The following is a 27935-nucleotide window of genomic DNA, read 5'->3' on the forward strand; positions in this document are numbered from 1 at the left end:
TCAACCTTTTTCCAGTCATGGCACCCTTTAAAAGTATGTAAACTCTACAGGCAACCCGTCTAAAATGTAAAAAATATCTGGCCCCTCCATGATCCAGAAACCCCTGTCACATTAGGGACCCCTCTTTTCACATCTGAGTATTTCCCCCCACACTAGGAGCACCCCTTCACATCACAGGCCTCCTATCATATCAAAGTCTTCTACCTTTGGCGGCCTGTCTGCACCATTAAAAGGCATGATGCAGTTTGAAAATTGGGAGGCACCCCTGAGGAAGCCAGAAGCCACCCTCCAAAAAGGCACATCCACCATCCAGCCAGTTTTAAACATATGGCAGTAGTAAAGTGGTTATTGTCATCTTATAATTGAAATCAAGATGGTGATGGATGGATTTTTCTGGTAGCTAAATTCATCTCATCTGACCAGGTTGTGGTTATGAAAACCTCTTGCTTAAGCCTGGACTTAGAAACACAAAGATAATATATGGGAAGAACCTGAGTTTTAAAATTGAGAGTCCTTAACCATGTTGGGTTTTTCAGATATGGGGCAGCATGTAACCTACCCCACATGACAATGCTTGGGCTTGAGGGGTCAATCAACATCTGCCATGGAACCTGCCATTGTTGACTTCTTGTTTTGCTAGGTGACCGAGTGTTAGCTGACCCTTTGGCTTCAATACGGAGTCACTAACCCAGAACTAATTTGGCAAGGACTTCTGACTCTTCCCTGACTTTGTCGATGGGCATACTTATGTGGATTGTTCAAGAATCTGCCCCTACCCATACAGGGGACTACACAAAGCTAAATTAAAGGAAAAATCAGGCAATTATACAGACTATTTAAAAGACATATCTGGGCTAGAGTTTACTGTTTAAATCCCCCCACATAGTCTAATGAGACCATAAATATAAAGTATTTCAAGTCATGAAGACATTACATCTAAAAAAAACTGCACAGCAAAAATGATGACCAATAACAAACTGAGCCAGATACAGCTTTGCGTTTCATTCATATATTTTATATTTACAAAGATGCTTACAAAACAGTTCTTTAAATTGTACATTACATTAAGTAGACTCCCGAGAGTTTGTCTTGTTTGTTATTAAATATATAAAAATGCTGGTTAGTGATATCCAACCTCTGTACATTTATCTTGTTTAAAAAAAAAAAAGGCGTTTGGCTTCTGGGTCTTTTTACGGCTGTAGAAGCTGATCTAAGGTTCTCATTGATGATTCATATATAGCTCTGCAAAGATAAAAGAAATTTACGTTAACATACGGTGGGCTTCAATGAGGTACAAGGTATGGCACTGTGATGCACAACACTGACTGACTAAAGCAAATTGATGAATAAACACAGCACTCATCCTGGAATAATGGCCAATGAGTAATGTGCGACAGTTTATAAAGCACCCGGATTTTGTACTTAATACAATGTGAAGAAGAGTCATCATTCAGCACCTCAGAATATTACAATGATGTCAAACGCTGCAACAATCTAAACATTAAGCAGGAAAGATTGGGACTAAAATGAAAGAGGAAGCATGTGAATGGTGAAATGCAAATGGCTGCTTTAGACATCTGCTTCAGTTTCCATTGCTCTAGTTCCTGTTTATCAGACCCTGACTGCTAGTCACTGTAGAGTAATATTACAGTCAGAGAAGACAAGGTCGAATAATTGGCAGCTATTTACAAAAGCAAAAACCATCATTTGCTGCTGCTGATAAGCTTTTCAAGTATGAAAAAGTGAACTTATTTACTGACTGTACCATATATAAGAAACAATATGGTGATCACAGTTCATCAAGGAGTTTAGAGACCACTTTAGTGGAATTCATTAATAAAAGGTCACAGAGCAATGACATGATTTCTTATATCCTAATTGAACCAGTTATGGGCATGATGTGCTCCTCTGTAAACTGACACAGAAAAGCACTTTGATGTAACAATGTTATTATTGCTTCACTGTAACTGTTCTGGTTCATTCATAGCAGATCAAAGGGGTGATTTTTGATATGCACATGAAGTCAGTTAAAGCAAACATGCAAGTTAAAAAAATAAAAATAACTGTGTTCCTATATAAGCCCTTATTACCCTTTATCAGCCCTAATTAATTACTTCCACCCCTTCTCTCTCTAGCTATTGTTTTGCTGTTTTTTCCCCCCAAATACTAGTTTTTTTTTAAAATTTGTTCCTTATAACCCAAATGACCATTCAGTATAAATACTATCCATTCCAGGTGCTTAAAGGGTAACTCCACTTTCCCAGGTGAATTTGGGAAAACGGAATTACCCCTTCCAATCTGGCCCCCTCTGCTATACTTACCTTTGGGGCGAACACTCCTTCCCCTCCGCCGATGCCAGTGCACTATCCTTAACACCGTACTGCTGTGTAGCAAAGCCCTGCACTCTGGATTTTGAATTACACTTGCAAATAGCATGCTCTCATTGGTCAGCGGGGTTACCTGACCCCGCTGACCAATGAGAAGCACTTCTTGCTAAGAATGATTGGAGGGAGTAATTCCATTTTCCCCAAACCACCTAGCAATGTGGAATTACCCTTTAAAAACAAAAAGTGTTCAATATCTTATAGTTCTTCTGGCCAAAGCAGCCACAGCCTGAGTAAAAAAGTCTGTCCCCTGCCAAGAGCTGCAGGGAAGGACTCTCTCTTCCGCACTTTCTGTGGCCTTGCTGCAGAGGTCTGACATGTCCCCTACTGAGTAAGACCTATAGCTCTTCAAATCCACAAAGCTTCTACTCCCTGGTGATTGGAGAGCTGTATGACTCCGCAGGGCATGCCTTGGACCTTTGCTTTCCTATAAAGAGCAAGGGTTCCACACTGCATCTGCTGGCAGGGAACAGGCTTTTTCTAGTCCGGATGCACCGAATTTTGAAAGAAAACAAAGACTGAACACCTTTTATTTTATTTATTTCTTTTTTAGACCAATTGGGCTTTCATTTTTGTGTGATGGATTTCAAAAAAGGGAGAAAGCCTTTAATGTTTTGTAATAGAAAAAAAAATATGTCATTATACACAGAAGAAATGATAGAATAAAATTTGCACTTTTATCAACAGCAAAACTTGTTTTGAAACCAACGCCGGTCAACGTAAAAACAAAAACAAAAAACAAAAACCTTTGCTACATCTTTTATCCAATGATTGCAAAGTGAATAAAAGAGTTTTAAAAAAGGTAAGAAAAAGTTACTAAAAAACAAAACCCAATACATGTATTACTGTGCTCATTAATAGCAATGCTGTCACCAAATCAGTAGGCATATAACTAAAATGTGATTTAGGCCACAAGGGGCAACAAAGTACAAGAACTGGTTCAACCGACAGGCAGTGGAAAGCTACAGATTGTGAATGACATTGACATACTTCAATGAATTCTCTAGTAAACTTCTTTAGGGTTGCAGAAAAAAACAAACCTATCATGGCCAAACTCCCAGCCAGTTCATTTTAATTATTTTTAAGAATGTGTAGGAGTCTGACTGAAAGGGGCGGATCCTTAAAATGTGTGTTCGGCCAAAGCATTATTACTAGAGTGGAGAAGGGTTAGAACCCCTGTTATGTTTTATTGCTATTTGGAGCTCCATTGGAGTTATTTCTCTTAATCTATTGTTCCAGTCAGGACTGTTTCCAGACAGGATGTGAGGTTAAATCTCCAACAGCAACACAGACAGAAATACATTACTTTTCTTTAGAATAGTGGGTGGAAGATTACAACCCCTCTCAGGTATTTATTTCTGTACGTATCCCCGTTGCAGATTTCCCCTCACTTTGTGCCTGGTGAAACTATTGCTTCCCTGAAAGTAAGTGGGGGATGAAGCCCAGAATAGTGGTAAAAGCCTTGGCAGGGACTCCAATCCTTCCACACACCATCCAAAACTTGAAGTAAAACAAATGGCTGGACATACACTTTGATTGCACCATGTAGTCATCAGGCCATATAAACATTGTAATCTCATGTCTGAACATGCTATAAAAGGTATAATATACAAAGGATGCCATCATTATTTATTAGGGAAATGTATTAATACTAGTGGAGGACCTAGAAGTACACAGATATCAATCCTCTCATGAATAAAATATTTTTATAGGTGTAAGAACATTGGTATCTGACAATGAATATCCTTCAACTCAAGTCAATATCAGAGCTTGCACACCTTGAAGTGAAACGCGAGAGAGGAGGACAATATTCTGGCTGAATGCACAAATACTGTTATTTTACCTTTCTATGTTTTCATCATCTTCCATTGTGACTTCTCTGTGGTTCTTCAGCTTTCTATATACTGTTGCAGCAATGTCTTTAGATACTGCAGACAAGCGTTTCCCTTTATTGAAAAAGAAGAAATATCTATGAATTGAAATGTCTATCAGGAACAACGTAGTCGCAGAGCACAACATAAAAAAAAAATACAGCTCTGAACTCAGCAATCGGGTTTGTTATCTAGAAACCCAATCTCCAGAAGGTCTAGTAGACCAGACTGAATTATTATGGTTAGGCAGAAGAAATTTCATACACAAAGCCACAAACTTGTATTTTCTCACACAGCCACTCTGAAGGGTACTAATGTATTTATCACGGTCTTTATATTGGCAACCACCAGAAAGAGGTGCTGCAGGTCAGGTCAAACATTCTGAGGGGTATTTATCAAAACCGGAGCGGACAGAATCTGGAGCATTTGCCCATGGCAACCAATCGGTTTCTCTGTTCAACTTAGATTTGAAAATGAAAGAGAGAAGCTGATTGGTTGTCATGCACAGCGGCTCCAGATTTTGACCACTCCAGTTTTGATAAATTCCCCTCAGTGAGTTCCAGTAACGTGACTAAGGACTGCAGGGTTTAATAGCCAGCTTATTACAGCAGCCAGATAAGGTGTGCTGACTTCTAACTGCCCTCTCCCCAATGTATCCATGATTCATTAAAGTTGACTTAACCTTTAAAATTTATGTTCGCTTAAAAAATGATAAAATACAACTCGTCAAGTATCATTACCGTTGAAAAGTTATAGGATTTTCTTTTAAACAGAGACTTGATATCCCAATAATCTGTTGGTGAATATCTCCTTTATATGGATACAAGGAAGCATGAGAGGAACGCAGAAGGGGCTTCCAATCAAACTAGAAATCTTAGTATGAATTACTCTGCAAAAGCAATTTCCCAGTGGTACACAGTACACACAATGTATATGTATATGTAGGCTGACAAACCAAGCTGAATGTGTGTCCTACCTTTACTGCTGACCATGATGATATGTAAGGATGCAGTTAAGCTCAGTATTCCTTCAATCTCTTCCGCCAAAACACATGTAGCAAGATCACCTAAAAATGCACTTTAAAAAAAAAAAATAATAAAAAAAAAATAAGGTTAATTAAAAAAAATGCATCTTTATCTGAGCTAAAAATATTAGAAATTGGTTGGTACTACATACAGTACAAGAAAAAGCAAAAACTGCATTAATTTATTTCTAGTGTAGTGCAGCTTCCAAATAATTAGTACACAACAATCTCTTTGTGCCCCAATGGCACAATAAACTTTAAGCACATACCTATACAAAGTATATACACAAGGCAACTTACTTTAGCACACTTGACGTCTTTATAACAACTGACATTAAGCACCTAGACAACGGCGGCAACTCTGATACCGATGTTGGAATGGCAATCTCATCTGGATCTGAAATCTAACCATACAACAAGCATTCAGGGGAAAAAATTCTAAAACAACTATGATTTCCTGATATAAAGCAATTCATAACATGTGACTGTAGTTATGCTTATTGGGATATAAAAAAAAAAATGACCAGCAATAATTCTAATTTTATTCTTTAAAGCAGATCTCCAGGCAGACAGTTACAGTTGAAAGGATTTGCAATTCTGTGTGGCCAGTTTTAGAATACAACTTCCCCTGCCAGACAATACACTTTGATGTTCAACCTCCAATGCAACAGAAGCACAGTGAGGTCAAAACATACATCTGTCAGGTGGTAGAAGAATGAAGGTGTAGCAGCATACTAATAAGGTTATCCCTCTGCTCTCTCCTGCCAGCATATGTGCACTGTAGCAGAGCCTAATCGGCTCCTAGTGCTGACCTTCCCTCTCTTACCCTGTCTGCCGATGTGTACAGGATTACATGATGCTGATTACAAGGCAGATTCAGAAAACTGAGGCATGCTGGTAGAAGGAGGGATTACCATGTTTTGTTTGCCAGTATCCAATCATCCCATAGGTGTTAGTAGGTTCCCGTGTGGTTTTTTTTTTTTATCCGTTGTGGTCCATTGGCAGCCCACTCATAATGAATGGGCTGCTGTTAATGCAATGCACGCTAATGTATGTGTTAACACACCACAAAAGGTATGCTAAAGTGTTAATCCCCTCGTAAAAAAATAACATTATGAGATTTATATTTCCAAAAAAGTAATGACCACAACTTTGTTTTACATCTCTGAGTGTTACAAAAAACATTACTTCCATTGATTTTTTAAGAATTGCAAGAAAAGAGGGGAGAGAGAAAGGTAAAAAAAAAACAAAAAACAATGACATGTTTGAAAACCGAGAGCAATCTAATCCATGACTAAAGACCATCAATACCTACTTTCCGCAAAGCGTGGCTTATTTCCACCACCACAGCTGCGATGATTGTGGAGAGGGTCCCGTGGTGGACTTCTGAAGACGCCATATGCCAGCACTGAACTGTGTTCACAAACTGTCCAATAGGCACCTGAATGGAGTGCAGCAACTACAAATGCAAAACAACATGAGCACATGATAGAGAACTTTGTCCACAAAAGAGATAGACAAGAAAAATCAAACTAAACATCGTAAGAAATGTTTTATGAATGAAGATCTGCTAAATATTTTCAATCTATACACTTTTTTTTTTTTTAAAGAGTGGAGCATTCCCCTGTGAAAAGACTGCAGTTACCACCCAGAAGTAGTGATACCCAAGTAGTGGATGTAAAACCTTTCATCTTGATTTGTGAACATGAGACTTTCATTTGTCGTACTAGAATGTTTCAGGCCATTTTTTGCAATCTCGTTCTTCCATTATTGATACCTGGAATGCTTCATCTTGCTCTTTCCTCAGTCTGCGAGCGGAAACCTCTATAGCTTTGTGGAAGCATGTCTGTATAGCATCAAGGTGTTTATCCAACTCAGCATTTGCATTATTTATCTTGTGAGCCAGACAAACCTCTGTTACTTCTTTTAGTACAGACAGAAAAGTTGGCAGGCAATCACAGCACTCCTCTGAAAGATACAAACAGAATATAGTTCACAGTTACTACATGCCTGTGAAGCTAGCTTCATTTAAAAAACACCACCTGCACATACAGTCATAAAGGTAGGGAATGTTATATCTGCTATAGCTATATGCTATGGGTTTTATTGATGTTTGCATCCCTGTTGGGGAGATTTTCCCTGTTTCTGTCCCAGTGACACACACAAGATATTGCTGTGAACTGAGCTTTCTGTCTTACCTCTTTGGAATGCATTTTCTAGGTATTATGGGTAGGGATGTCCCGATACCGATACTAGCATCGGTAACAGGACCGATACAGGGCATTTTCACAAGTACTTGTGAAAATGCCCCAATACATTGCGCCGATGCTTGGATTCGTATCAGCCAAGACATGTAGTTCCGGGCGTGCAGCGGTGACAGAGCAGGGGGGCGTGCAGCGGTGACCGAGCAGGGGGGCGTGCAGCGGTGACAGAGCAGGGGGGCGTGCAGCGGTGACAGAGCAGGGGGGCGTGCAGCGGTGACAGAGCAGGGGGGCGTGCAGCGGTGACAGAGCAGGGGGGCGTGCAGCGGTGACAGAGCAGGGGGGCGTGCAGCGGTGACAGAGCAGGGGGGCGTGCAGCGGTGACAGAGCAGGGGGGCGTGCAGCGGTGACAGAGCAGGGGGGCGTGCAGCGGTGACAGAGCAGGGGGGCGTGCAGCGGTGACAGAGCAGGGGGGCGTGCAGCGGTGACAGAGCAGGGGGGCGTGCAGCGGTGACAGAGCAGGGGGGCGTGCAGCGGTGACAGAGCAGGGGGGCGTGCAGCGGTGACAGAGCAGGGGGGCGTGCAGCGGTGACAGAGCAGGGGGGCGTGCAGCGGTGACAGAGCAGGGGGGCGTGCAGCGGTGACAGAGCAGGGGGGCGTGCAGCGGTGACAGAGCAGGGGGGCGTGCAGCGGTGACAGAGCAGGGGGGCGTGCAGCGGTGACAGAGCAGGGGGGCGTGCAGCGGTGACAGAGCAGGGGGGCGTGCAGCGGTGACAGAGCAGGGGGGCGTGCAGCGGTGACAGAGCAGGGGGGCGTGCAGCGGTGACAGAGCAGGGGGGCGTGCAGCGGTGACAGAGCAGGGGGGCGTGCAGCGGTGACAGAGCAGGGGGGCGTGCAGCGGTGACAGAGCAGGGGGGCGTGCAGCGGTGACAGAGCAGGGGGGCGTGCAGCGGTGACAGAGCAGGGGGGCGTGCAGCGGTGACAGAGCAGGGGGGCGTGCAGCGGTGACAGAGCAGGGGGGCGTGCAGCGGTGACAGAGCAGGGGGGCGTGCAGCGGTGACAGAGCAGCCGGACGGTAGAGCTGTGACAGGCTCTGTCGCCTCCCTCAGGCTCTGTTACCGGCCGCTGCTCGTTCCTGTCACAGGCGTTCTAGCACAGTGCCGTGCAATCCACAGAGATGAAAATCTAAGGTAACCTTTTCCGCCCTTTCTAGGACACTCCAATTCATAGCAAGGCCTGATAGGAGGTTATACCCAGCTGTGCGTAAACAAAACATTACAAAACTTACCAATTTGTATTATTGAGAGCAGAATTTGAAGAATCTGTGCTTGAAAATCTGAGTCACCAAGGCCAACCATTATCACATCTTTACATACTGTCAGATAGGTCTATTCAGAGACAAGAAAAGAATAACACCAAATGTGATTTACGCATTATGGAATATTGAGACGTGGGGTGAAACACAATAGAGCTCATTATGCTTTAGGAGAATGAATCACTAAGTAGCAATAAAATGCCAGCCATTCAAACAAATGAAACGAGTACTTGTATATAAAACATAGAGACAATCCCTAATCACTTTGCTTATCTTCTTTCAGGATGGGGATTTAATGAATGTCATTTGACCACTGCATGCTCGACACAGAACAGATTAGGCCCCATTCACACCTGCCAATGGGGCCGATAGCACGAGTCACATTTCTGCGCGAGACTCATATGATTTGATGCAGGCAGAAAGCGTTGTATACAATGACAGATGCCACTGCCTGCAGCCGTTTGCAAATAATCGCACAGCCAGAGATTACTATGTATAATACAGTGTTAGGAGTATTGGCTATTTCTGGTTTAGATTTGTATGGTGCCACCATTGGCCACGCACCCCACTACACTGATTTTGGGTGATAATGCAGGACAGGATGTTGAATTTTAGTTAGTTTGGCTGTGACTGTCACGACTGTTACCCTTTCCTTGGACACTCATACACAGTGTGAAATTCCTTTGTTGACTGGCTAGTAAGTGTCCTGGAAACATGTACCTTGCTCTAAAAAGTTCATTATTAATTGCAGGGACATACTGGAGGTCTTCAGCTGCCTGTGTGCTTTTAGTGTGCATCTGCAACTTTAACCCTTTCATTGAGCTTTGTTTCAGTTTCCATTTGTTAATGACTGAAGCACTTTTTACATTTTTGCTGTGTGTTTCTTTCACGGCAGTAATATACTCTCCTTCTATGTGCACCCACACATAGTATATATCTTTTTTTAGATGACACATAGGGCTATATATTTACTGTATATCACATGTGTGTGCCAAACCCCTCATTTAGTAAGACTAAAATATTGAAAAAAAATGAGGAAAACAAAATGTAAAGAAAACAATTTTTCCCCCAGTTTTGATTATTTTTTTTTTTAAATAGCACAGCTAAAAAATGCATTAAAATTAATTCATTTATTTGTCCTTTATTCAGAAACACCTCACATGCCTAGGATTTCAGAAACTTTTCAGGCTAAAACTGAACGCTTAGGCCTTGTTCACACCAAGCGCGTTCCAGGAGCAGAGCAGTTACAGACCGGAGCAAAACTGCGTCCAATGTATTCCAATGGTATTTTTAGCTCCAGTTCACATCGCAGCGTTCCGTTCCAGAGCAGGTAAAAAAACAGCAGCAAGCCCTATTTTACCTGCTCAGGAACGCATCAAAAACGCATGCAAACACCCTGGAACGCACTGAAAGCCCATTTTAAACTAAAAATATATATAGATTTATTTTTAACCAAAAACGTCCCGGAACGCATAAAAAACGCGGCACAACCCACTGCACTGCGTGTGCATTAACTCATGCAGATCTGCTCTGCATTTGGTGTGAACAAGGCCTAACATTTAAATTGTTTTCCCAGCTAATAGCGGTCACCAGGTTAGACAGATGGCACACAAGGTGTGAAACTTAGTGACAGCGACAACATTTTGAACATCACCGTCATGATAAATAAAAAATTATCCCTTAGGGTGAAACCGCTATTCTGCACTTTTGCTCCTGGCTTGTTAATTATATCAAGCATCCATTGCATTGCGAATGGATTTCACTGTCTGCTTGATCATTTAATAAATTTTTGGTTATAATTAGGCTGCTCCAAATTTAGGAATAGCCATTAATAACCTTAGTGACACTAAGACTGACATGCACTGCAGCATGTCAGGTCAGATGTCACTAAAGACTTCCATGCTGAAACATTTAACAAAAAGCCAGTACAGATTGGGATTTGCTCACCCTGCTCTGTACAGCTGCTTAACAGTGATAGGAAGTGCGGTTCACACCGCACTCCTATCACTGCCAGACACCCAATCACTAAAAGGGATCAGGTGTCTGAAAAAGCTTAAAACTTTCATTAATGGATGCCTCGTTAGTGAGGCATCCATTAATGAATGGTAACCGCTGATCTTAGCGGTTAGCGGCATTCAGGGAGCCCAAACAGCTGCTCAGGTACAGTGTATGTGAGCAGTTATTTGGGCACTTAGTGACAGGGACTTACAGTATACATAGTCGCTAAGGGGTTAAGCAGGAATTGTTTACTTCCAGAAATACCTGCCTTCAATCGATTTATTGCTGTGCATTTCGCAGGTTGGAAGCTTTGTTAGATTAGGGATCACACTATATAGAGGGGCCTTGACAGGGCAGTGTGGCTTCCACATAGATTTGCTGCATATATATGCTATTGACATCTCTACCTTTAATACAGTGTTGAAAGAGTGCTGGCTTCAGATTTATATGGTGCATTGTTGGCCCTGCTGATTTTGAGCGTTAGTGTTGGACAAGATGTTTAATGTTATTCACAGGCATTTTGTGTTCACTTTTCAAAGTGCACGAATTAATAAAAAAATGTAATTGAGGTACCTCTTAAAAACAAAGCTAGCATCACCACACATAAAGCAGACATGTTTGGCTGGAAAGGTTTTACTCATGATAAATGTGATCTCACCTGAAGGATCAGTTGAGCCATTTTACCCTGCTGCTCTGTGAGGGGCTCACTGCTTCCAAGTATTCCAAGAATCTGACTTTCAATCCAACCACCAGTATCCTCCAACATTGACAAGTAAGTTCTTCCTTCTGAACTGAACTACACAACAGAATAAAAAACACATATGTAAGATTTAGATGCACTGCTACATGGATTCTGTTCCACAATTTCAGTGTAGAATGCCCAGTTTCACATTTTATAATAATTTAGCAGAACAAGCACATGATCAAGTTTGACAGTGTCAGACTATGAAATGCTGGAATCTGCGAGGAGACAAAAATACCCGGTATGGCAGCAAATATGTGTGCATTTAATAGTAGTGATTGCAAAACTGTATCACACAAACCATTCCATGAATATGAGACATTGGGTTTCTTAGCCTTATAAAGTGTACACCTAATTTCCTTGTTACATTGTGAAATACAAGTGTGTTCCACCCGAGCATTATCCACCCAGCTATGGAACTGGCAAGATAAGGTATGTGCTCAGCAAAGCGTGATGCAGATGCTTTCGTATTGCTTCACCATATGTATGGATGACAATCTTTAAAATACCGATTACTGCTTGACTAGCATCCCTGTCAGGTTTGTACTGGTGATCATTGATACCAGAGAAAAAAAAAAGTGATGGGAAAAATCAAAAAACAGGAGGTGAAATCTTCCATTGGGGGAACCTCTTTCTGTGACATTTTTCTAAAAAGGAGATGTCCTATTACTCCCAGACAGGAAGTGAAAAGAAATCTCCCCATCTCTGAGATACAGACAGCAAAAATAAATCAAATAAAACCCTTCACCAGTCTATAAAGAAAAAACACAGTGTAGATGCTTCCCCTCCGCCTACAATTTGTTATAAAGTAATTCATGAATACTGGTATTTTTTAAAAACTTTTTCTATGCAATCATGTGAATGCATCTGCTAGGCACTACATTTAATAGAATAACACAAATATAAAAGCGTAAGCATGTTTACGTCACATAAAATGAGGTTGAACAGTGCAATAACAACTCAGAACATGCTAGATTTCACTTTGAAGCAATTGGCGGATCGAATTCTCCACATAAATTAAGTCAGATATAGTTTGGGAATTATTGACATGGATTTCCCCATTTTTTTTAACTGAAAGCAGAAGTATCTTCCTATGTTCCGTATATCCTTACACACAAAACAAAAAGGAGGATTACCTTGTTTTGGAGGTGGATACTGAGCCTGCAGTAAAGACTAAAGGCCCTCAGGGAAGTTTCTTGGCTAAGAATGGGAGTCACTCCTTCAGATGGCTTCATGAAGGACCACAGAACCTCCTAAAATGCAAAGACAAACGATCATTTTTTTACCAGAGCAAATACTACAAATACAAATGTAATTAAAATAGTACATTTTAACTTTTTCAATGTATACAAGATTTTAAAATTAAATTTTGGATTTTTTTCTACTATTTTAAAGGAGAACTATGAGATGAGTGATTTCCACTCACGTCATAGTTCTAAGCCGACCTGTGACAATGAGACTGTCACAGGTCTGCTCAGTAGATCGGGAGGTGAGGGAAAACATACCGGGTTCCCTCCCCTCTCGATCCTGTCACGGCTCTCTGCCGTGACAGGGGGAGGGGCTGTATTCCCCTCTCCCCGCTCCGATCTGCCAGCGCTGACTGGCGGAACGGACGGGGAGGGGGCGGGTACAGCTGGCTCTGCCTCTAGATAGGCAGAGCCAGCTGTCACTCACGCAGCTGGGCGGATCCCGTCATCTAAGTCGGGATCCGCTCCAGGTGCGGGGTCTCAGTATACCACGAGCTGTAGCTCGCGGTATACTGAGCTTAGGGTGACGGGAGGACGCTAGTTTGTGTCCTCCCGTTACCCCAAGGAGAACTATGGGGAAAAACACTAACCCCATAGTTCTCCTTTAAATACATTTTACAAAATAATGTGCACCAATGACACCTTAGTCACAGACCACTATGGATCTTTAAATGCAGGGGTTCTTTACTGGGGGTATCAAAACCTTTTGAGGGTATGAGAACCGAATAAAGGGGGTATGGGACTGGATCTAAGTACAACTCTGATCTAGTCTGGATTTCTTTAGGGTGGACTGGGTCATGGTGCAATGTGTTAGTTATGTTTGGCTCTCTATGTCCGTAATTTGTGGTATATATTTGGTGTTTGCACTGTTCTTGCGTTTAGTTTTTGGGGTGTGAGGTTTCCGCCTTTATATTTAAACCTGTATAAACTCTTGTATGTCTTATCTGTCTTTGACATTTCAATGTATATTCTCTCCTTGCTTTAGTAAGTGTATTGCAACAGATGACAAAACGTTTCTTTTCTGTATAACAACTTGATTAAATAAGGTTTGTTTGTTTTTTAAATTAAACCTGAAGTTGAAGTTGTGACATCGACTTGATGTGTCAGATGCCATGAGAGTAACATTTTCAGTAACTAAACCTCAATTCCACGTTCTGATTATACAAAAACACCATAAAAAAACCTAGCTGTGGTTTTTTATGGCTAGATTGCGTATTGGGTCTTGCCCCTTTTTTTACATGCATTTATATTAATATGATAAAATCCTTAGGATTTTTCTTTCAGTTGTTTTGTCCCTAGCTATCCATATGTAAAGAAAAAAAAACCCAAGCTATTAACATCTTTTTGAACATGTACTGGTACCCAAGACGATGATTTCATCAGTCTGGAGAAAAGGGCATGGGGACATATTGGGGAATTTTAATCCTAAAATGTTAAGAACCCCAATTCTAAAGAGTGCACAGGAGAATTGGTTTACTTTCAGATGCTCTGTCTCTAATTGATATGAGATTGGTGTGGGTTAATCTGGTCTGACTTATTTACTTGTGTGTGTAAATTTGAGCTTGAACTATTCCATATATTGATCGAAGCTGTGAATGGGGATTTCTGCGGCAGGGCAGCTGTGCCCATTCAAGTGAATAACAGGCTGACACCGGCTGCATCTGTTTTATGACTGTCTGCATGCTATCATACATGGAACTTGCCCCCTGGACACCCTCTCTCTCCAAGGACAACCATCTCTCGCGATACGCAGGTATTTGTTCTATGCACAATTACATGCAGATGAAAGGTGAAAAAGAGCACAGAGTATCCTTGGTTGACTGAAAATGAGAAGGCATAATGTTCATATGCAATATTTCATATTTACCAGACTACTAAAATCTTTAATTTTACTCCTGACTATAACAAAAGGAAAATATATACAAAATTGCTATATGGTCCCTTTAATAACATGTCAATGAGCAACTGAAAGTCACCGCAAAAACATTTTTTTTTTAAACATGCTTTAGCACTAAAAACAAATATTACAGATCAAGTAATTGCTGAAAAAAAATGAAAGGATTGGGCCAATCCAAAGGAGGCGAGACATCTGATTAAATGCTCCTCGCAAATACCTTCTAATTCTTTGCAGGAAAGGGGCAACAAATCTGCGAGTTTTAGAAACATCCTGTGTCTAGAAGTACTTTAGTACTGATCACTAACTGATGGTAAACACACTTCCAGTAAAGGTTTCATATTTTAGTTTTGGGAATCCTATAGTGTGATAACCATCAGCAAAATGTTATACAATCATTTTCTGCCAAGCCGCTGGTAAATGAAAGTTTCCCAGCAGTGAACATGGACTGACAGTGTAATGAAAGTAAAATCGCATCAAACATAAAACAAATTTGATTGTTACCCTGGAATGAGGTTCTGTACATATCTTGTGTCCAGTTCTCAAGAATAGTCAGTAAATCATCTTTGAATTTATATTACACAACAAAGATTAAAGCAAACAGCAAATTTGTACTACTGTCTGTGTCGCCGCTGTGGAAATGCACCCTCACCATTTGTCCAGGTAACCATTGTCACGTGATAAAACAGTTTATTCTGAGTTGTCACTGGGAGGAATATAGGAGGAGAAACCTTCCAATGGGTACAATTTCCATTGTGACCCCTAAGAGGATGTTTTCCACTTTGGAGAGATTTCCTCCTGCTTCCTATTGTGTACATGGGGCAGGGATGTAAATTCTTTTCAATGAGACAGACAGCAAAAAAACCCGGGGGGGTTTAATCTTTACTCTATCTAAAATTTAAATTTAAAACAAAGTTTTGGCTTTAGATACAACTTAATGATCCAATCAGATTCCATGTGGAACAGCAGGCACCTCCTCTTCATTCTCGAGGGAACTAGAAATGCTTGTTCTATGTCAGGGACTATTGACGCCAGGAACAGTCAGAAAACTAGTGGTCTTTGGGCGCAATGTTAGAACAGATTTTCTAGAACATGCCCAGTTGATCTAAGAAAGTTTATAAACGAATTCAGTATTTAGAATGTACCAATTATCCATTTAAATGTCATTGACTAGCTTAAAGTGCATATGTCATAAGAACTATGTAAGCTGACCTCTTTCTGAAAATGCTGGCTGTTTGGTTTCAGTGCTTTTGATCAACAGCATGCAGAACAAGCATGCAGCAGCTAAGCTCAGATGTCCAGTTATGCATACTAGGGATGCACAGATACTTTTCAAGTACCAGTGCAGATACTTGGCATTTTCATGAGAACTACCGGGGTTGCAGAGGTTGCAGCTGGGACCTGGCTCTGGCACTCCACCACTGTCCTGAAATCATTAGTCTGTATTGTTTTAGAAAAACTGTCACATGACAACAAAAATGTATCAGTACTCGTAAGTACCAGTACTTGTACTCGCAAAACTGGTATCTGTGCATCAATTTTATTACCGTATATACTCGAGTATAAGCCGTCCCGAATATAAGCCGAGGTACCTAATTTTAGCAAAAAAAAACTGGGAAAAAGTATTGACCCGAATATAAGCCGAGGGTGGGAAATGAGGCAGCTACTGGTAGATAGATACCAATAAAATTACATTAATATTTATTTAAAAGAAAAATAACCTAGCTCTGTAAGTGGAAAAGGGGGTACAGGGCTACATATCATGTACTACGGATCATTTAACCCATTCATATTAGCAGAGGATAATTGTAAATCTATTGTTCAGTGCACTCTATATGTAGTATATAGTACATGTACATATAGAGTGCCTGCAACAATACATTTACAATGATCCTCTGCTAACATGAATGGGTTAAATGATCCATAGTACAGGGCTACATACAGATCATTTAATACATTCATGTTAGTATAATTGTAAATGTATTGTCTGCACTGTATTAGCAGTATATACTCTATATAGAGTATATACTGCTAATACAGTGCAGACAATACATATATAATTGCTGGCGCTGACTCGAGTTTAAGCCGAGGGGGGCACTTTTCACCCAAAAAAATGGGCTGAAAATCTCGGCTTATACTCGAGTATATACGGTATATGTATAAAAACAAAATCGTACATTAAAACAGAGATGTACAAATCCCAGGAGCTCCATGTGCTCCTTACAAATGACAGCTGCCTCCTAACTTTTGAATTTTTCTCTAGTCTAATCTTGGAGCTCAAAAGTATCGGTATATGTACTCGTACCGAGTACTGAACTTGGTATCTGTACAACCCTAATGCATACTAATTGTGTCATTTAGAAAGCACTGAAACCAGAGCATCTCCACAACAGCTTAGCACATAGCATATTCAGATCAGCAATGACAGCCTTCATATATAAATAAGGACAGGTTTCCTTTTAACTCTGTATATTACCTTATGTGTACAAGCAAGGACACATTTTCATCTGCAGCACCTGGGCTTTGCAGGAATTAACATTTGAGCAATAAAGTTAAGAAAAGTGGTAATTATAATATACAAAGATGCTGGAAAATATAAATACATTTCAGTTCACATTGTCCTCTTGACACATTATCCAGTGACACTTACAGGGTTATTCACAGAATAGCACAATCTAGGACAACATAGCTGATTTGGAAAAATTCACCAATTCAGCTCACTTTCCAGTTGAGCTATGTTGTCCTAGATTGTTCACTTCTCCTGCCTTCTCCAAACTCTTCACCCTTTTGTGAATAACCCTGTTAAGAGTCTTCTCATTTTGGACAATAGCAGTGCCTTAAGTTCTACAGTACTCTGCTGCAGCTTTGTGTTGTATATGTACCCCTATGTTGGGTACCTAGTCAAGTCCAAATAATGGTATCTTGGCCCTTTAATGCATGGAGATCTTTGTATAGCCGTGTAAGGCCTAGCACATTTTTCAAAAGCATATACATTAATAAACCAACAATGAATACTTGGAGCTCACCTTGACAAGCTCCAGCTGTTTGAATAAGTTATTTAATTTGTTTGTTTGTGCAGCCAGTAGACAATCTCGGTTCATGCTTTTGGTCAAAAGATATTCAATATATTTAAAAGCCAAGTCTGGTTTGCACTCCATGGTATCCTGGATACGCACTTTACGTGTAGAATCTTTTTTTTTCTAGGAAAGTAAGAAATAAATATAGACATTCAGCAGGTGTGTTTGGCAAGGTGCATTATTATTATTATAGCAAAAAAAAAGGTTAACATAATAATAAAAAAAGGATAGGGTAACATACAGGGCATAGCCCCCCCCCTCCCCCCCAAATGGTCACTAGTGCTCATGGTTTAGTAGTGCAGGCAGCAAACTGAAAGCTTGTGTGTTATTAAGTAGCACTAACACTTTATCTACTTTTTAACAAACTATCCTATGTGTATATCAAAAAGAAACAGGACCATTGCATGCTCAATCTATAGAGCCAGCATCTTGAGGTGCCCATACACTGGCCCAAATTTTGGACGGTTTTTAATGTGCTGGCCGTAATTCGCACAGTGTGTGTGGGCTGTCGGCTCCCTTTCAGCCGACATTCTTCGATCAGCTGATCGAAGGAGCCAGCTGGAAAACCTTCGTGCAAATAGAGCCGGCAGCCAATGAGAAGCCAATACAATGCAAACAGCAGAGATTCCCCCATCGACACGCTGTCTGTGTCGATGGAGGAATCGCATCATTTTTTTTCTGTTCAGCCCGCGAGTTGAGCAAAAAAAATTGATAGGTGTATGTCCAGCTTTAGTCATGAAGACTATACAATATTTGTTGCTGACAGGGTCACGTTTAGCAGTACTTCAAGGGAGAGATTTTGCTGATCATATTCTAAAACACAAATATTCCATATTACAGATGAGTCTGATAAAAGAATTGTATCTTTCAGAAACCAGAAACCGACTGAATGGGATAAAGTCATGAAACAAATATTGTTCTAGATAAGGAATGATTGGCCCTTGGAAATGCCAGATAATTCCATCTTCCTCTGATGTGTCAAATAATTGTTTTCTGAGTGAATGATTGCTTGAAAAGTTCCATCATTTATTGTACAATGTATGGGCAACACACAAGCATTACCTTCTTCTCTGGCAAAGCCTCAGAAAGCCAGTCTGTTATTAGCTCCAGGAGGTGACCAACTTGCCCCCAGCGACACAAGCAGTCAATGAGTGAAGAGTATTTGTTTTCTTCAGCCTCATTATTTAAATTCCTCAACTTGGACAATACAGAACAGCTAAGAGATTTTGGGTGAAGAAATGGACATAGAGCATAAATAAACTTGAACAGTACACAGTTGGCAAACAAAATGTTATGGCTTATTACACCAGATGTGTTAGTAAGATGGAGGGCTGAAAGTGATGCCTACCTGAATGTTGGGATGGCCGATGGGGGCATAAAGGAAGCCAAGATTATTAATGGTACAGTGCAGCGATCATCCTGTAAGTGGGATTACATTTACAGCTAAGTGAATATATGAAGGTTCTACAAGAGGCAATGTCACATTTTAGGCACAAATCATACAAAACAAAATAAAACAAACAATGGAGGCTAATATATGAACAATGGATCATAATCATAAACGCTGTTCACAGAATCCAGTCAGGTTTCATCATATGTACCAAACAACAAACTTGACTGCATGTTGAAGTTTCAAAATTGAATTAAATCTGAATACCAGGTAGGGCACCAAGCTTGACCTCCTTCTCCTATTTTTTTTTATAATGCACAGGGGAGAAGTCATATACTTTTTTTCTCCAGCTGTCTTTGGTTACTTGATGTGCAGGATGCTCTTCCTCTTTCTCTCAACGGAGGGAAGTCCTTTACTACAGTGCAGAATGGTGCTTTTGTAATGAAGTGTGTAAACCAGTACTGTCAGACCAGGACAGCATGATGATGCACCTACAGAAGGCGGGTTTATGATGACCACAGAAAGTGGACTGAGGGATGCTGGGCATTATTCAACCCAAAAGACCAGCAGAAGTTAAAGGAGGGAACAGGGAGTCTCCAGAGTGACAACGCTGGAAAGGATGGAAGTGTTGCAGCATAAGCTGTTATTTTGTTTTAACGCATGCTGGGCAATGGATTTTTTTCTTTTGAAGTGGAGTTGGGATGTAAGGTTACTTAAAAAGAACCTGTATTCAGACTATGCACATGAATTACTTCACAGTACCTACAGCTAGAAAGTTCAGGGATAAACATTTTACTGCTTGTAAAGAATATGTAAAATGTTATCTATAGTCTGGGCACAGGTGCACTTTAAATATGCCCCACATTGTATGTGATGTAGATATAAGTACTATTTATAACAAGGCTGTTGTGCAAAACACAGAATGTAGTAATCCAGAAATCCATAGTATTATACATTAAACAGAACAGTTTTCATTTTTATATGCCAAACAAATGATGAGATATAGATGTAAAACAGTGGATGACACCGACACGAAGACAACTGAACGGGCACTCAATTGCAGAGCAAACAGCACAACAGAATTACAAAAAAGACACCGTGAATTTACACCTTGGCTGGGTGAATGGTTAGCACTGCTGCCTTGAAAACTGTGAAAGACTTAATCCTCAATCCCAAGTAAAGATTTCGTCAGATGCTTTAACCCCTTCGTGACTGACGACGTACAGTGTACGTCGCCAGCATCGGGGCTGTTTAAACAGACTCCCAGTGACTACACTAGTATTGTAGTGTGAGATTGTGGTGGGGATGTTGCACTCCTACAGTGCAAGCCATCCCCCACCCTATTACTGCATGGGACCATATACTGGGAACTACGTGGGATCTAATAAGTTATTTGCAGGAGAGAGTGGACCTATTAAAGTCTTTAAAACCAGCACGTGATTCAACAGCTACAGCACTGAACTGGATGGAATAAGTATTTATGGAAATAAATGTATGTAAATATGGTATACAGTAAAATAATTAGCAGCATGTGCATAGAACACACTTTTACATGCACTAGTCAGACTCCAATAAAGAAAAGAAAAAGTAGCATTAAACTAGAAGGTGCTTTCTTTTAGCTTAAGTCAGAAGTCATTTTGTAACGTATATTGTTTTCTTTGTCCTTACCTTAAATACCCTGAAATACTCCGGCAGCACAGAGGCAAATTTGCTGATTGTGTAGTTTTTAGCCTCCACATTATGATCCAGAGCTTTTCTGATACTTCTCCACATAATCACTACAATCTCCAGTAAACTGGCCATAGATGTTGTATCTTCTTTGGACAGCACATTTTCCAGGACCTAGAATCAACCAGTACAAACTCTCATTATTCCAGGGGCAACCATGGATGCCTGTAAATTATTTCATATTCAAGTTGGCAACATGATACTTTTGTACATTTCTGTGTTTTTTTTTTTTTTATTTATTTAGACTGTAAAAACATTTATCAAAAGGAGAAAAAAAACTGCTGGTGGTGTTTGAGCAATTGCAGCAACAGGTAAAAAAAAAAAATCTAAAGTAAATGTTTATCTAACACTTATTTTGTTTTGGAAAGAAAGGGGAAGGATTAGAACCTTGTTGAGCTTTTTTGCTGTCCAGTGCTCTGTTGGAGGGATTTCGTTCTCACTGCAAGGGTTAAGTTATACTCATCCGATCCCAATAGCCAGCTTGTTCTTAGACCGGTCCCTGGAGCCTCCCCCCCTCTGTTGCAGCAGCCTAAGGTCCCATAAATCATCATGTCCTAAAACACGGTGTATAGACGTGAGGACGCAGAGGAACATTCCAATGCTGCAGTGTATAAGAGAAGCTTCAGTGACTGGAGAAGGAGGCAGCCAGCTCGGTGATGCGTGCGAGTATAACTTTTTTTTAAAAAGAACTATACAAAAACGAGCACTTAACCCTTGAAATGCGCGGGAAGCCCCACTGTAAGGGTTAATACAACTTTTGCCCAGAGTTCTTCTTTAAGCCTTGTAATTAAAAGGTGGTCATTGCAAGTAGTGTTATATCGTCCCAACTCTTGTCATGTTCACTGCACAACATGCTTTGCATGAACAGAAAATGTGGAAAAAAAAAAATCTACTTAATACTATAACTATATAATGAGCTATGCGGCATACACGCATCAGTATTGCCTGCATACAGTGATCAGAATAGAGTATTTTTTTGTGATAGCGGCCCTTTAAAGGGTCATGTGACACAGCTATTACCCATGTTCACTGTACACATCAGGATTTATTTATTTATTATTGGTATTTATACAGCGCCATCAATTTTTACGCGGCGCTATACACAGTGCTGTGTGTACGTCAGTCCCTGCCCTCAAGGAGCTTAGAATCTAAGGTCCCTATCTCACATGCATACGTACGAGGGCCAATTTAGATAGGAGCCAACTAACCACCTTCCAGCATGTCTTTGGAGTGTGGGAGGAAACCCACGCACGCACAGGGAGAACATGCAAAACTCCTTGTAGATAGTGACCTGGCCAGGATCCAAACCAGGGACCCTCAGTGCTACAAGGCAGAAGTGCTAACCACTATGCCACTGTGCTGCCTCATCATGGTTGCCTCGTAGAAGACTATACTTATTTTAATATGGGGGGACAGGCAGTAAAAGGAGCATGGCTTTTAATGTGCAGAATTCTGTACTTATATGATACTGGCACTCTCCAAACGGTAGGTGCAAGGATGGAAATAAAAAAAACTCCAAAACCTCATAGAAGCTGGAAAAAAGTAGGTTTTTGGATGAATACGGTACAGTGACATCCAGTACAGCTCAGGCGGTGCTGTAGTTATGTAGGTCAATGGTAACATTTATCTGTACAGGTTGTGCTTACCACTGCTCTGCAAAGATTATAAAAGTGCTACATATCTGATAATGTTTGGCAAACAGTGTGATACAATAATCCAGTCTAAACTATCCTATGAGCGGTTTGGCATGGATTGATTTTGTTGTAATGTTAATAAAAAATTTATATTTCGCCAACTATCCTTAGAAAGTTCAGAAAACATCACTTGGTGATGGTGTCTGGTTAGAATAATCCTACTTACACTTTTATTTTTCTTGTTATTGCCATCATTTTCATTGTCCTCTTCATTCTCCTCATTTTCACTGCAAATGTTCCTCTGCAGGCAGTCATTCAGACAGCGCCGTATGTTGAGCATCAGCTTAGCTGTAGATATAACACGGACAATGTTATAACATTTTAAATTAAATGTGTGTGCCAGTGTATTATTTATCAGCAGATACATGTTTAAGCTGTGCCCACTGTTCCAAATTAACTAAATGTGAATCATTTTCTCAGCCACATACTGGTAGGAGTATTAAAAGCAAAGATTTCGACACATGGTAAACTAGCTATGTGATTTATCTGATCAAATGACCGTGTGGGTTATAATATGCCAGTGAAACAACTTAAACAGTTAAAGAATGGACCGCTCCTCACAAGTATTCGATCACTAAAAAACGTATACCCAAACACATAAGAAGGGGTAAAAGAGAAAGGAACTTCTACCGTAGAGAGGTTGAATGGATCTTTAAATGAAATACTGCTTAACCAAAAGGGTTAAATGTTAGTTTTGATTTATTTTTGCAATACAATATATTACTTTACAGGTTCACGATCAAAATTAGGATTTGCATGATTTATGGAATATTTGCACCAATGACGATATTGTGTATATACTGTGTATCTTTCAGATGTGTTTGAGACTTTGTAATACCCATACGTTAATTTATTTCAGTATTGCAGAGCTAAATTAAATGCTTCGCTATGCGTTACATCACTTTGGTTGTGATTTGGCCTGACATGGGGTTTGCATTTGGCCTGACATCGGGTATATGGCCTGTAACTGTAGCCGTTTCAATGATTTGTTATTATACGTGGATATGAACAATTTGCTAATAAACCTTTCACTAGTGCCACAATATTGTTGGCTTACATGGATATTGGAATCTGTGTGTGTGTGTGTAAAAAAACACACATATAAAACATTACAGTGTGTCATGCTTACCAATATTAGTGGGGGCAGTATGTTCATAGGCATACTGATAAAACCTCCGGGCAGCCCCCGGGTTCATTTGTATGAGTGTCACACACCGCTCACACCAGACTTCCTCTGGCTCATTGACAGGAAAGAAAGAGTTAAACATCACATTGACAATGCGTCGACATACAGGGCGGGAATCGACTTCAAGTCGGGCTAGCAGGTGCTCCATATGGCAAATCTTCCAGAACTGGAAAGGAGGAGACAAAAAAGGAAATTATATCAAAATACTCAAAACTTGTGGATCTTTCTGATATATAAAATACAAAGCTAGATCCTCAAGAGACACACGATACAATTTGTAAAACCTGTGGTGGCTCATTCCAGATTAAGCCCATAGTAAACAAAATATAGTAAGCAAGTGGATCCTATGGAGTATATCAGCCAAACACTTATATGGCCAGTGTGGTTCTATGTGGGTTACTCCAAGTAGTACAACAATATGTTTGTGTTTAAAGCGGTCCTTGTGAGCTAGCCTGTGAAAACAGTAGGTGAAAGAACACCTGTTCAAATACCTTAATGGCGAGATAAAAGCATTTTTCCAAGGTCTGTGTTTTTACTCTGCTCACAGGAAACAAACTGCATAGTGTCTTATGCCTAGAACGCAATCCCATATAACCTATAGCATAATTAACTTAAATGAACCAGTTTGCATTTGTGCTGTAGTTTATGAATTATTGTGCTCCACAGATTCTGCATTATTGGGGTTTTAAAGTAAATATGCCCTTAAAAAACAAAACAGCAAAACCAAAATCTCTGCAGGAACTGGGGGCAAATTATAGGCAATGTTCAGTATATGAGGTTTTCCAGCAGAAAGAGGACTTGTTTCCACTTACTCGTATGGGGCAGGATGTGGGGGGTGCTGTCGGTCTGCAGCAGTATAGCAGAGGGCTGATTATCGGTGTGATAGATGTCACAGATACATATTTAGTTATCTAAATAGCTCCCCTAACAACCCTTCCACCACAACTCAGCTGCTTTAGATAAGGGCCCAGACATTTCTTTGAAGGAAGTTCATGAACTGAGGATAAAGCTGGCCATACACTTTAATATATTCTCTTTAATATTTTCAACCCACAGCCTGAAGGAAGAAAATATTACAGATTCCTCCATCAACACTAAAGGTTGCTGATTGAAGAATCTCCCGCTGTTTGCATCGTATTCTGATGGCGGCCGCCATCAGAATACCCGAACAGAGCTAGCAGCTTATTGGCTGCTGGCTCTTTTTGTTCCAAGATTTTCCGACCAGCTCGTTCGATCAGTTGATCAAGGGATTGCGGCTGAAAGGGTGTCGGCAGCGGCACACAATGTGCGAATTTCGGCCAGTTTATATTCACATTTTATGAATAAGGCCTCATGCACACGGACATCTGGGGATTCCTGCAGCAAGAACCTGCAGATTCTTCCAGCAGGAATCTCATATGTGTCCATTCCAATGCAGCCGCTGTGCCCATTCAAGTTAATGACAGGGTGACAGCGGCAGTACACAAGTAATCGTACATGCTACAATTACCTGCAGATTAGGAGAGATACTTGTCCCCGGGACGCAAGCTCTCTGCATTCCACGATTTCAATAGCCCCCAAGAAATAGCAGCAGGAAGTGTGTGGACAGGTTTCTATGTCAAATGTACCTCTAGGACCAACATATGTGAATACTTCTGTAATAATGGTACATCTTAAAACTAGATAAGATCTGTGTGTGTCTCTTTACAATAATGCTATACCTTAGCAGCTCTGGCAGCCTTTATCTTCAACAGCATATCCACAAAAGCCACTCGGACCTTCTCTGAATTATCATGGAGACTGTACTTTAGTGATGGCAGCATTTGCTCTAACAGTGGATGACTTAACTTGTTCTCCAGAAGTATTGTCAGAGACTAAAACAGAATTCAACAAAATTCATTTTAAGGTTAGTGTTAAAGCACAGCTGAACCAAAATTTGCATTGCTTTCCAAAATTGATGATATTGAGGCACCCTGTAATAAAGAATTATTAGTATCCCTCTGTAGTCATTACACTCTTTCACTGTTATTTATATTGTGGTGTCACACATTTTTTTTCTTATAGTCAAGACTGAAAAAATTAAATGTTTAAATATATAAGAAATATTTCATATAAATATTATTTATTCTGACATCCAGACAGAAGGTGAAGCTTTAGGCTCCTTTTTATCTTTTACAGGTTTTTTTTTTTATTATTTGTTTTTGCTGTTTATAGAGGTCAACTGTGCCACCTGAAATGTATAAACACAAGTGACAGGCAAACAATTTACTTATGGCATTGACAATTTTTACTTAATTGTAGCTCTTTTCACTGTGAATACCCAATCATGTGCAGATAAAATAAAGGGGACTTTGCTTTTCACATAATAGAATAACTCAAGTGAATCTTAACTTAGTAATGTTTCTTGACCCCTTTAGTAGACTAGCCTCATCAAGTCAGAGCAGTTTCCATAGAGGACTGCTTGCCCAAAGGAAAAATCATTTTCTGTGGCCACTTATATATATATATATATCTAGATCTATATCTATGTATAGATATAGATCTATATATACATATATACACACACACATATCGTTTGTTTTAAATACTTATAAAACATTACATTTAAAAAAATAACATTGACCTAAAACTACTATACTTTGTTCACTGTTCCAAACCGAAAACAATTTTTTGAAACTTTAAAGTCCACCCAAAACAGAATTGCTTTTTTCAGTACAGACATTACTCGGTTAGCGACTTACCTGCTTTGCAACCACTAGCACTTACGAGGGACCTCCGATCGACCTCCGACCTTGCGCTTCAGCGTGACGTGTCGCCGGGAAAGTGATGTCCTCCGATCTTCACTGCGGGTCCCGGTAAGTATTTTCATTGTATTTTCAACGCTATACAGTAATGTAATGATGCAGTACAGTACTGTATAGAGTTCCTCACTTAACGACCAATTCGTTTAACGACCTGGTCGTAGGAACGGAACTCGGTCGTTAAGTGAGGAATAGCTGTATTTAAAGATCTTGTCAAGTTCATCAAAGTATTCTAGCACCCAGCAAGATGGTACATTTTTGGCTAGACTAGTCCTTTAAAGCATAGGCCAGGAGGTCGATAGGTATACCTATATAGGGATTGGATGAAAAAGTAAGCATGGGCAAAAAAAGCCACTGCAGAATGCCTACTATAGTGTCCATACCATTAATATCTGACAGGTCTCACCCTGACTGAACAATAAGGCTGCCTGAATCTAGGTCCACTTTATCATAACCAAAGCTCTAAACAACCTATACCTTAAATACGGAAGCGCGCACATCAGCAGAACTGATATCGCCAGCAAGGTCACTGAGGATCTTCTTCATAAGGTCCGCCAGTATAGCTGGTGGGATCATCTCCCAGTACTTGGCAGCGATTTTACAGACTCCAAGAACTCCAGTGGATCGCACAAGAGGATGAGGATCTTCTAGGAGATTCTAGATTTGTAGAAGAAAAAAAAACAACAATAAAAATTGTTACATAAAATATGCAGCATAAAAAGAAAAACAGTCAGAAAAGGTTTCCTTCACTTACGAAAAGTTGCTCAAGCTGTTTTTGGATTTCACTGTCCATATCTGCATGGTTCATATTTGGATTTCGGAGGGGAAAAACTTCCACAAACAGCAACGCAGCGTTGGATCGGACCTCTGAATTGGGGGCCTGAGTGGAATCCAATCAATAGAATGATTTCACAGAAACCGAACAAGGCACAATATATATTCAGTTTATATTGTACAAGGTCAGAATTCAAGTCATCACCTTCAAACCTCTCCAAATAATAGGCTGGTAGAGTCTGCAAAGCATGGCCTCCACACCTTGACGCAGTTTCTGCTGGTGAAAGTGGCTTAGTATCTAGGGCAAAAAACAAATTATGTGTTAACTTTTTCACCACAAAAACGGATGCAAATTAAAGCATTTTGCACTCTTCAATGCATGCACATTTCCCCAGGGCTTATGCCTGCTGCAGGAACAGAAAGATAACCGCTGATCAGGCAGAAATCCAGTGTGCTCCTAACCTGTTGTTTAAGCTGAAAACAGAGTTCCTCTGCTATACTAAAATCCCATGCAGCATATTCAGCTCGGTCTGCTAAAAACTCCACATATCCCCCCCAACCCCTCTCTACATGCATACATTGGCCAATAGTATTTTATCACTCCTGTAAAAAAAAAAGTTTCCCTATTGG

General features: G+C 40.4%; 1 protein-coding gene across 1 annotated transcript in view; it reads right to left on the bottom strand.

Annotated features, from left to right (window-relative positions):
• Positions 1-1000: 1000 nt before the first annotated feature.
• Positions 1001-27935, bottom strand: part of NCAPG2 (non-SMC condensin II complex subunit G2) — a 47423-nt gene continuing 20488 nt past the window's right edge. The window contains exons 10-28 of the mRNA XM_018572748.1: positions 27511-27603; positions 27286-27411; positions 27009-27188; positions 25452-25604; positions 23695-23917; positions 22732-22853; positions 20812-20985; positions 19102-19172; positions 18816-18969; positions 17703-17876; positions 12672-12788; positions 11452-11589; positions 8769-8868; positions 7057-7247; positions 6595-6738; positions 5580-5683; positions 5232-5332; positions 4228-4330; positions 1001-1242 (exon numbers count right to left, since the gene is read on the bottom strand). Of these exons, the coding sequence (XP_018428250.1) occupies positions 1191-1242; positions 4228-4330; positions 5232-5332; positions 5580-5683; positions 6595-6738; positions 7057-7247; positions 8769-8868; positions 11452-11589; positions 12672-12788; positions 17703-17876; positions 18816-18969; positions 19102-19172; positions 20812-20985; positions 22732-22853; positions 23695-23917; positions 25452-25604; positions 27009-27188; positions 27286-27411; positions 27511-27603 (2520 nt within the window). The 3' untranslated portion in view covers positions 1001-1190. The remainder of the gene's footprint in view (positions 1243-4227; positions 4331-5231; positions 5333-5579; positions 5684-6594; positions 6739-7056; positions 7248-8768; positions 8869-11451; positions 11590-12671; positions 12789-17702; positions 17877-18815; positions 18970-19101; positions 19173-20811; positions 20986-22731; positions 22854-23694; positions 23918-25451; positions 25605-27008; positions 27189-27285; positions 27412-27510; positions 27604-27935) is intronic.

The sequence above is a fragment of the Nanorana parkeri genome, unplaced genomic scaffold (assembly GCF_000935625.1).
Source record: "Nanorana parkeri isolate BGI_ZX_2015 unplaced genomic scaffold, ASM93562v1 scaffold2119, whole genome shotgun sequence".
Lineage (NCBI taxonomy): Eukaryota > Metazoa > Chordata > Amphibia > Anura > Dicroglossidae > Nanorana > Nanorana parkeri.